The sequence below is a fragment of the Dendrobates tinctorius genome, unplaced genomic scaffold (genome assembly GCF_039654945.1).
Source record: "Dendrobates tinctorius isolate UK_male_01 unplaced genomic scaffold, ASM3965494v1 ptg000465l, whole genome shotgun sequence".
Taxonomy (NCBI): domain Eukaryota; kingdom Metazoa; phylum Chordata; class Amphibia; order Anura; family Dendrobatidae; genus Dendrobates; species Dendrobates tinctorius.
Genome location: NW_027362127.1, coordinates 50,413 through 61,703, shown reverse-complemented (window position 1 = coordinate 61,703; position 11,291 = coordinate 50,413). Strand labels below are relative to the sequence as shown.

General features: G+C 49.4%; 1 protein-coding gene and 1 long non-coding RNA gene across 2 annotated transcripts in view; one reads left to right on the top strand and one right to left on the bottom strand.

Annotated features, from left to right (window-relative positions):
* Positions 1-482: 482 nt before the first annotated feature.
* LOC141077882 (uncharacterized) lies at positions 483-3,210 on the bottom strand. Its single transcript, XR_012227607.1, has 2 exons — positions 2,234-3,210; positions 483-1,028 (listed from the first exon to the last, which is right to left on the bottom strand). It is a non-coding gene; the product is annotated as an uncharacterized lncRNA (long non-coding RNA).
* Positions 3,211-7,512: 4,302 nt separating this feature from the next.
* Positions 7,513-11,291, top strand: part of LOC141077881 (uncharacterized) — a 30,068-nt gene continuing 26,289 nt past the window's right edge. Inside the window, exon 1 of the mRNA XM_073564624.1 lies at positions 7,513-10,288. Within this exon, the coding sequence (XP_073420725.1) occupies positions 8,875-10,288 (1,414 nt within the window). The 5' untranslated portion in view covers positions 7,513-8,874. The remainder of the gene's footprint in view (positions 10,289-11,291) is intronic.

Genomic DNA, 11,291 nt, shown 5'->3' with positions numbered 1-11,291 from the left:
AACGGCATCCGCGGAGCAGCGGGTCACAGGAGGCTGAAGCTGGTGGCTGCGGCTAACTCCTGTTCCCGCTGCTAAAGAGAAATGAATATTCACTGCATTCCACGCCCATGGGCTTGGAGGGCAATGAATATTCATTTCTCTTTAATAATAGTATCTTGATATGATTAGCCCCCTACCCTGGTCCTGGTATGCAGGGCCCCATCCTTATAATTGGCCCCCACCCCCATCCCCATCCTGGTATGCATGGCCCCATCAGTAAACATTTAAAAACAATGTGACGAGCATCAGCTTACGCTGAGTCGTTTCTTCTTTGAATGAGTGGACCCTTTGGGCCGTGGCACCCACCCACCTAGGGCGAGCTGACCTAGTAAGAACCCACCCCCTATACAGGGAGTGTCAGCGGCAAGACCAAGGGGGTGAGCCACCACGGCAGCTGGACCAGACGGCCGGCTCAGGGAAGCAAGACAAGGCGAGACGAGACGTTAGTTCAAAGAAACTTAATTTACGGAAGGCTTCAGGGATAACATCAGGTACAAACATAACCAGAACAGGGATAAGATAGCAGGGTGCGTGCAAGGGCACGCCAAGGTCCAAGCATGGTGCGTGCAGATGGTAGGCGGAGGCACGATGACATCAGACTCCGGACAGCAAGCGAAGATCAACCGGGACATCAGGTTCTGAAGCTCTGTAGGCAATTATCAGGATCCGGACATCCGAAAGTCAGCCAGGGTTCCATGCAAGGAAACAAGACAGGGTTAATAACATGATGCGTGTCAACGGACATGCCAGGTTCGGGTTCACAGGACGGAGGCCTGCGCATGCAAGGGGCATGCCAAGGACAGGTACAGGGAAGGTGGCCTGCACGTGCAGAGGATGCGCCAGGGAGAGACAGGATACGGTGGCATCGGAATCCGGGTGCTGGCATCGACCGACAGGATCCAGTAATCCGGCCGCGGACATCAGCTCCGGACATCAGGCCACAGTCATCTAGGTCCGGACCTCTGGCAGCGGTCGGCAGGTTACGGAATCTGGCAGGCAAGACAAGGTTCAGAGCAGAGCAAAGTAAGCAAAAGAGTTGTCCAAGAGTAGCACGAAAAGGCACAGTGCGAGAACCAGCGTTAGTGCAAGGGAGCACGGAAACCATGTCTGGGGCACCGGCAGGTGGTACCGACGATGGCATAAGCAGGCGGGCACGACTAGAGGCGGCACCGCTGCGGCCACACAGCCGGAAACCGCTATAGCACTGGACGGGGCACGGCTGAGGCACACAGGCGAGCATGGCTAGAGGCAGCACAGCTGAGGCACACCAGGCAGGCACAGGCGACCAGGCACGTGCATGGAGGCACGGAGCCACATAGCAGGGCTAGGCAAAGGTACAGGACAGACGCGTGCGATACCGTACGGCAAAGCCTAGTACGAAAAGTGCAAGAGCGCACGAAACATCAGAGCCAAGGTATAAGGAAAGAGTCAGAGTCCTGCGCATGCAGAGGGCATGCCAGGGGCAAGGTACAAGACGACGCCTGCGCATACCAAGGGGCCCGCCAGGAACAGGGCACAGAGAGGAGACCTGTACGTGTAGACAGACACATCAGGGACAGGGACAGAGTCTAGCAGCGGAGCGTAGGCCGAAGCCCAGAGCCGGGCCAAGGGAGAACCTTGGGACTAGACAGGGTGCAGAGCGTAGACCTGTACGTGTAGACAGACACGTCAGGGACAGGGTACAGAGACAGAGGCCTGCACGTGTAAGGAGACACGTCAGGGACAGGGTACAGAGACTGAGGCCTGCACGTGTAGGGAGACACGTCAGGGACAGGGTACAGAGATGGAGGCCTGCACGTGTAAGGAGACACGTCAGGGACAGGGTACAGAGATTGAAGCCTGCATGTGTAGGGAGACATGTCAGGGACAGGGTACATAGAGGGGTACCTGAAGCCACAAAGCAAAGCGAGACAGGAAACATGGAAAGAAACACGGAACAAGATCAGAGCAAACAAGGACTACAAGGCAAAGCAGGGCAAAGACAAAACATGGCACAAAGGACAAACACTAGACAAGGCACGAGACAAGAGACGGAATACGAGCACGGAGCGTGTGCAGAGACGCACTAGAGTGCAAGGTGCAAGGGCACAGAATAGAGGGAGCAACCCCACAGACCAAGCAGCCATGCAGAGAAGCAACACAATACTCAGGCCCTGAGCATAGGAAGGGGCGGTCTGATATAGGGCAAAAGCACCTCCACTTCCGGGTCAGGACCAGGGAAGAACTTCCAGTTCAGATCCTCTAGGATCACAGAGCGTTGTCACATGATCAGGGCTTCAGACCTGCAGAGACGATTGCAGAACCAGACAGTGCAGGATCCTAGGAAAGGTCACATGATCAGGGTTTCTAGACATGCAGAGTCGATTGCAGAACCAGACAGTGCAGGATCCTAGGAAAGGCCACATGATCAGGGCTTCAGACCTGCAGAGACAATTGCAGAACCAGACAGTGCAGGATCCTAGGAAAGGTCACATGATCAGGGTTTCTAGACATGCAGAGTCGATTGCAGAACCAGACAGTGCAGGATCCTAGGAAAGGTCACATGATCAGGGTTTCAGACATGCAGAAACGATTGCAGAACCAGACAGTGCAGGATCCTAGGAAAGGTCACATGATCAGGGTTTCAGACATGCAGAGACGATTTCAGAACCAGGCAGTGCAGGATCCTAGGAAAGGTCACATGATGAGGGTTTCTAGACATGACTAGATGATCACAGAAGGCAGAGCAGAAACGCAGGCATCCCGCAGCTCAGCAGTCATGAGGTGACTCAGCAGTCATGAGGTAAGCAGGATAGCAGACACGAGATGCACGTGCACACCGCTCCAGCGGTTCTTTAGGCAAAACAGACATGGCAGACATAACAGACATGGTGGACATGACAGTACCCCCCTCCTTAAGCCCTCTCTTATCGGGGCTGGAAAGAAGAAAGAAAAATTCTTCGGCAGAAACCAGAGTTTAGTACAAACCACTCCAACAACGTTGATCCGACATCTGAAACGGACACCTGCAGCTGTCAAGACACAGGAGCCGTGGACGAGACACGGGGATCCAGTGGGGAGGACTGCGGGTAGACAAACAAGTCTTACTCTGGCTGCCATCATTTCCAAACAAGTTCAGAGGTCAAGGGCCGGGTCTGATTTACATCAGAAGAGCGGCCGGGGTACAGCCAATTTCAAGCGAGTTCAGGAGACATAGAGCAGATCAGATTCTTCATCAGATGGGTAGCCGAGGTACCAGCGGAGTCCATGGCCTGAGTATTCTGTGACGAGCGTCAGCTTATGCTGAGTCATTTCTTCTTTGAATGAGTGGACCCTCTGGGCCGTGGCACCCACCCACCTATGGCAAGCTGACCTATTGAGAACCCACCCCCTATACAGGGAGTGTCAGGGGCAAGACCATGGGGGTGAGCCACCACGGCAGCTGGACCAGACGGCTGGCTCAGGGAAACAAGACAAGGCGAGACGAGACGTTAGTTCAAAGAAACTTCATTTACGGAAGGCTTCAGGGATAACATCAGGTACAAACATAACCAGAACAGGGACAAGATAGCAGGGTGCGTGCAAGGGCACGCCAAGGTCCAAGCATGGTACGTGCAGATGGTAGGCGGAGGCACGATGACATCAGACTCCGGACAGCAAGCGAAGATCAACCGGGACATCAGGTTCTGAAGCTCTGTAGGCAATCATCAGGATCCGGACATCCGAAAGTCAGCCAGGGTTCCATGCAAGGAAACAAGACAGGGTTAACGACATGATGCGTGTCAATGGACATGCCAGGTTCGGGTTCACAGGATGGAGGCCTGCGCAGGCCAAGGGGCATGCCAAGGACAGGTACAGGAAAGGTGACCTGCGCGTGCAGAGGACGCGCCAGGGAGAGACAGGGAACGGTGGCATCGGAATCCGGGTGCTGGCATCGACCGACAGGATCCAGTAATCAGGCCGCGGACATCATCTCCGGACATCATGCCACAGTCATCTAGGTCCGGACCTCTGGCAGCGGTTGGCAGGTTACGGAATCCGGCAGGCAAGACAAGGTTCAGAGCAGAGCAAAGTAAGCAAAAGAGTTGTGCAAGAGTAGCACGAAAAGGCACAGTGCGAGAACCAGCATGAGTGCAAGGGAGCACGGAAACCACGACTGGGGCATTGGCAGGTGGTACCGACGAAGGCATAAGCAGGCGGGCACGACTAGAGGCGGCACCGCTGCGGCCACGCAGCCGGAAACCACTATAGCACTGGACGGGGCACGGCTGAGGCACACCAGACGGGCACAGGCGACCAGGCACGTGCACGGAGCCACATAGCAGGGCTAGACAAAGGTACAGGACAGACGCGTGCGATATAGCACGGCAAAGCCTAGTACGAAAAGTGCAAGAGCGCACGAATCATCAGAGCCAAGGTATAAGGAAAGAGTCAGAGTCCTGCACATGCAGAGGGCATTCCAGGGGCAAGGTACAAGACGAGGCCTGTGCGTACCGAGTGGCACGCCAGGGACAGGGCACAGAGCGGAGACCTGCACCTGTAGACAGACACGTCAGGGACAGGGACAGAGTCTAGCAGCGGAGCGTAGGCCGAAGCCCAGAGCCGGGCCAAGGGAGAACCTTGGGACTAGACAGGGTATAGAGCGGAGACCTGCACATGTAGAGAGACACGTCAGGGACAGGGTACAGAGACGGAGGCCTGCACGTGTAAGGAGACACGTCAGGGACAGGGTACAGAGACTGAGGCCTGCACGTGTAGGGAGAAACGTCACGGACAGGGTACAGAGAAGGGTGTTGTGAGTTCATTTTCCCCTTCACCGTTGATGTCTGATGAACTCCCTCTGCTGGTGAAGAGAGGTAGTGAAATTGATTGGGTTGAGAAGAACCTGTCATCTGAACAGGTGGAGCCTGATTGGACACCCAGAATCACTGAGTGGATATAAGGCAGCCGACGCCCTAAAGGGGTGCTGGTGATCCTTTCTGCTCTGAGCTCTTGCAACCAGTTAGTCCTGTCTACTGAAAGCTAAGTTTTTGCTCTCTTATTTTTCCATGAGATTTTGTCTGTTTGCTTCGTGTTTTGTGTTCAGCCTGCCTTTGTTGAGACGGGATGAGCTCCATTTTTGTCTCTGATCAGTTTATCTCTTTGCTCTGTTTTCAGAATATACCTGAGTGCTGATATAGTGATTTTGAAGTCTAGCGACTTCAGGGCCTTTTTCCCTATCAGACGGTTGGGACATTTTTGTAGGGTTTTTTGCGGATTGCAGCCAGCATCTTTTCTGTCCTTTCCTATTTAGTTAGTTGGGCCCCATCGTTTGCTCAACCTGTCTTTCTGTCTGTGTTTGTGTTTTCATCTGCTTTTCACTGACAATACATGTTGGGGGCTGTCTATTGCTTTGGGGTCTGCTCTGGGGCAGTTTAGATTTCCCCTTTCTTTCTTTAGGCTTATTTAGTTCTCCGGCTGTGAACGAGGGGTCTAGGGCACCGTAGGAACCCCCCACGGCTACTGTTAGTTGTGGTGAATAGGATCAGGGGTCTGCAATCCGATAGCTACCAACCTCTCCGGTTTTCTGGACTTAGCTTGTATTTTTGTTTTTTCCTCCTTCAGTGACTCATTCATAACAGAAGGGTACCTGAAGCCACAAAGCAAAGCGAGACAGGAAACATGGAAAGAAACAAGGAACAAAATCAGAGCAAACAAGGACTACAAGGCAAAGCAGGGCAAAGACAAAACATGGCACAAAGGACAAACACTAGACAAGGCACAAGACAAGAGGCGGAATATGAGCACGGAGCGTGTGCAGAGACGCACTACAGAGCAAGGTGCAAGGGCACAGAATAGAGGGAGCAACCCTACAGACCAAGCAGCCATGCAGAGAAACAACACAATGCTCAGGCCCTGAGCATAGGAAGCGGCGGTCTGATATAGGGCAAAAGCACCTCCACTTCCGGGTCAGGACCAGGGAAGAACTTCCAGTTCAGCTCCTCTAGGATCACAGAGCGTTGTCACATGATCAGGGCTTCAGACCTGCAGAGACGATTGCAGAACCAGACAGTGCAGGATCCTAGGAAAGGTCACATGATCAGGGTTTCTAGACATGCAGAGACGATTGCAGAACCAGACAGTGCAGGATCCTAGGAAAGGTCACATGATCAGGGTTTCAGACATGCAGAAACGATTGCAGAACCAGACAGTGCAGGATCCTAGGAAAGGTCACATGATGAGGGTTTCTAGACATGACGAGATGATCACAGAAGGCAGAGCAGAAACGCAGGCATCCTGCAGCTCAGCAGTCACGAGGTGACCCAGCAGTCACGCAGCTCAGCAGTCACGAGGTAAGCAGGATAGCAGACACGAGATGCGCGTGCACACTGCTCCAGCGGTTCTTGAGGCAAAACAGACATGGCAGACATAACAGACATGGCGGACATGACAAACAAACAATTACACTTACCTACCCTGCGCTCCCTCACAGCGCCCTGTGTTGTGAATTCGCTTTTTGGCCTCCCTCTGGTTACTACTGAAGGTAGTGGAACTGACAGAGGGGTTGCGAGTTCTCTTTCTGGGCTCCCTCTGGTGGTTACTGGAGGTAATGGAGCTGATCTGATTAACAGAGGCTTGCCACCTGATAATGAGGACGACGATTGGAGATCTGGGGTTTCAGACTGGGATTTAAGACAGCCGACTCCCTCTATCCCTGCTGGTGGTTTTCTTCCTGCCTCCTGAGGTCTTAGTTTCCAGCTCAGTCCCTGCATGTTCAACTAAGTGTTCATTTGCTATTCTGTTTAAATTTGATCTGGTTTTGTCTATCTCAGTTTTGTGTGGTCAGCCTGCTCCGGCTGGGGCTGTGCTGAATCTCCATCCATATGTTACTGCTTGTGCCAGTTTGTTTTTGTCCCTTATTAGATTGGCCTCTTTTTGCTCTGCTTACAGAATATACCAGAGTGCTGATATAGTGGGTGAAGTCATACGACTTCAGTATTTTTTGCATCAGACGTGTTGGACTTTTTTGCAGGGTTTTTTGCATGATTGCAGGCAGTGTCTTCCCTTTCCTGTCTAGTCAATGTGGGCCCCATCATTTGCTCAGTCTATTTACCTGCCTGTGTTTGTGCTTTCATCTTGTTTCACCGTCAGTACTTGTGTGGGGGCTGTCTATTCCTTTGGGGTCTGCTCTGGGGCAGTTTAGATTTCCCCTTTCTTGCTTTAGGCTTAGTAAGCTCTCTGGCTGTGCCGAAGCGCCTAGGATCATCATAGGCATGCTCCATGGCTACTGCTAGTTGTGTGGATAGGATCAGGGGTCTGCAATCCGCCTAGTTACCAACCTCTCTGGTTTTCAGTAGCTTAGCTTGGGCTTGCTCTCCTCCTTGGTGACCCAATCATAACAGCCCTGCTCCGGTGCCAGCAACTGCTATATGCTTGTAAGCAGTGGATGGCAGGGATGTCATGTGCACGCAAAGGGCAGTGAGTATTCATTGTTCTTCAGTAGCGCGCATTGTCAGCCACCCACTTCCTGCTGCTACAGCGGTCACGTGTGCCGCTACTTAAGAGAAATGAATATTAATGAATTTTCACTGTTCTCAGCACTGCTTACAAGCATATAGCAGTTGCTAGCAATGGAGCAGGATGCTATGAGGGAACGCCGGGTAGGTAAGTGTAATGGTTTACTTTTTAATGTTTTCTGATGGGGGCCATGCATACCGCATACCAGGATAGGAATGGGGGTGGAGGCCACTTATAAGGATGGGGCCTTGCATACCAGGACGAGATGGGGCCCTGCACACCAGGACAAGATGGGGCCCTGCATACCAGGATGAGATGGGGTGCCTGCATACCAAGACGAAATGGGGCCATGCATACCAGGACGACATGGGACCATGCATACCAGGATAAGGATGGGGCCATGCATACCAGGATAGGGATGATGGGACCCTGCATACAAGGATAGGGATGGGACCATGCATACTAGGACAAGATGAGGGCCCTGCATACCAGGATAGGGATGGGACCATGCATAAGGAAACGAGATGGGGGCCCTGCATAACAGGGTACGGATGGGACTATGCATACTAGGACCAGATGGGGCCCTGCATACCAGGACGAGATGGGGTCCCTGCATACCAGGATAGGTATGGGACCATGCATACCAGAATAGGGATGAGGCGGCATGCATACCAGGATAAGGATGGGGCCATGCATACCAGGATAGGGATGACGGCGCCATGCATACCAGGATAGGGATGAGGCGGCATGTATACCAGGATAAGGATGGGGCCATGCATACCAGGATAGGGATGAGATGCTATGCATACTAGGATGAGATAGGGGACCCTGCATACCAGGATAGGGATGGGATCATGCTTACTAGGATGAGATGGGGTCCCTGCTTACCAGTATGGGGATGGGGCCATGCATGCCAGGATAGGGATGAGGGATCAATGCATACCAGGATAGGGATGGGGCCTTGCATAACAGGATAGGGATGAGGGATCCATGCATACCAGGATAGGGATAGGGCCATGCATACCAGGGTAGGGATAAGGGGGCCATGCATACCAGGATAGGGATGAGGGGGCCATGTGTATAAGAATGGGGATGAGGGAACCATATATATCAGGATAGGGGATATTAAGTACAGAATTGACCACATTTTTTGCTTCAATTTTTTTTCCTAATTTCTTCCTCTAAAACCTAGGTGTGTCTTATGGTCCAAAAAATACGGTAATTTCAAGGAGGATTGTAATAAACTACAGGTAAAACATTACACCTGGTTTTCTATCAGACTGTGAACTGTCATTGTCTTGGTAAATAATTAAAGTTTTTTTACATAGCTTGCCATTTTTATGGACAGTTTAAGTAGAAATGTTCAAAAATATAAAACTCAAGGAAATTTTATTAAAAAATAATTGTTTTTTAATCTTAGCAGATGACTGTACCAGGAGATCAGACAGACAGCTGACATCTTCAATTTTTCAATCTGATGATCTTGAGATCCTACAAGATACAACTGAAGTGACTGCCATTACTCCAGATATATCATCATCCATTCACAGCAAAGTTCTGTCATCTGATCCTATGAAACAGGTCCCATCTTCTGTTTCATTACCGACTACTAAGGAAAATCAAAGTCACAAAATAGGCATTAAAAAACAAACTGCTACTAAAGCAAAGAAGTCATTTTCATGTTCAGAATGTGGGAAATGTTTTGCACGGAAATCAAATTTTGTTACCCACAAGAGAACTCACACAGGGGAGAAGCCTTTTTCATGTTCAGAATGTGGGAAATATTTTAGTCTGAAAGGGAATCTTGTTAAGCACCAAAGAACTCACACAGGGGAGAAGCCTTTTTCATGTTCAGAATGTGGGAAATATTTTAGCAATAAATCAGATTGTGTTAAGCACCAGAGAACTCACACAGGGGAGAAGCCTTTTTCATGTTCAGAATGTGAGAAATGTTTTGCACATAAATCACATTTTGTTATCCACCAAAGAACTCACACAGGGGAGAAGCCTTTTTCCTGTTCAGAATGTGGGAAATGTTTTGCACAGAATTCACAATTTATTACCCACAAAAGAACTCACACAGGGGAGAAGCCTTTTTCATGTTCAGAATGTGGGAAATATTTTAGCAATAAATCAGATTGTGTTAAGCACCAGAGAACTCACACAGGGGAGAAACTTTTTTCATGTTCAGAATGTGGGAAATGTTTTGCACATAAATCACATTTTGTTGTCCACCAAAGAACTCACACAGGGGAGAAGCCTTTTTCCTGTTCAGAATGTGGGAAATGTTTTAACAATAAATCAGATTGTGTTAATCACCAGAGAATCCACACAAGGGAGAAGCCTTTTTCCTGTTCAGAATGTGGAAAATGTTTTAACAATAAATCATATTGTGTTAAGCACCAGGGAACTCACACAGGGGAGAAACCTTTTTCATGTTCAGAATGTGGGAAATGTTTTGCACATAAATCACATTTTGTTATCCACCAAAGAACTCACACAGGGGAGAAGCCTTTTTCCTGTTCAGAATGTGGGAAATGTTTTAACAATAAATCAGATTGTGTTAAGCACCAGAGAATCCACACAGGAGAGAAGCCTTTTTCATGTTCAGAATGTGGGAAATGTTTTGCACATAAATCACATTTTGTTATCCACCAAATAACTCACACAGGGGAGAAGCCTTTTTCCTGTTCAGAATGTGGGAAATGTTTTAACAACAAATCAAATTGTGTTAAGCACCAGAGAACTCACACAGGGGAGAAGCCTTTTTCATGTTAATGTGGGAAATATTTTAGCCAGAAAGCGCTTCTTGATCCCAATCAGAGCAGTCACACAGAGGAGAAGCTTTTACATTTTCTTAATGTGGGAAATATTTTACTTGGAAATTAACTGTTAATAAACATCAAAGATGTCATATAGGGGAGAACACTTTTTTATGTTCATAATGTTGGAATAGTTTTAACCAAAATTAAATCTTAAATGCGTTGTCTCTTGTCATTCCTCATGTTTGCTGACAAAAGGATAAAACTAAACCTTATTAAAGGGAACCTGTCACCCTCCAGGGCGTCTTTAACTAAAAGCCACCTTCAGCAGCACTAAGGCTGCATTCTGTGAAGGTGGCTCTTCTGTTCTGATAATAATTTTATTTCTATAGCGCCAACATATTCCGCAGCACTTTACATTTCAGAGGGGACTAGTACAGACAATAGACATTACAGCATAACAATAATCATATAGATCATAGCATGTACCAAGAGGAATGAGGGCCCTGCTCGCAAGCTTACAATCTATGAGGAAAAAAGGTAGACTGTTATGAATGGGTCACCGAGGAGGATGGCAGGAACAGGCTAAGTCACCAGAAAACCAGAGAAGTTGGTAACTAAGCGGATTGCAGACCCCTGATCCTATTCACACAACTAACAGTAGCTGTGGAACGTACCTACGATGCCCTAGACGCCTCGGCACAGCCAGGGAGCTAACTAAGCCTAAAGCAAGCCTAAATCTAAACTGTCCCGGAGCAGACCCCAAAAGGAATAGATAGCCCCCAAACATATATTGTCGGTGAGACAAGATGAAACAAACGCAGGCAGAAAAATAGACTGAGCAAATGATGGGGCCCAAACTGACTAGACAGGACAGGAAAGAAAAGACACTGTCTTCAAGTAAGCAAAAACCCAGAAAAATCCAACACGTCTGATGTACAAAAAAACACTGAAGTCACACGACTTTGCCCCCACTATATCAGCGCTCCGGTATGAACTGGAAGCAAAGCAAAA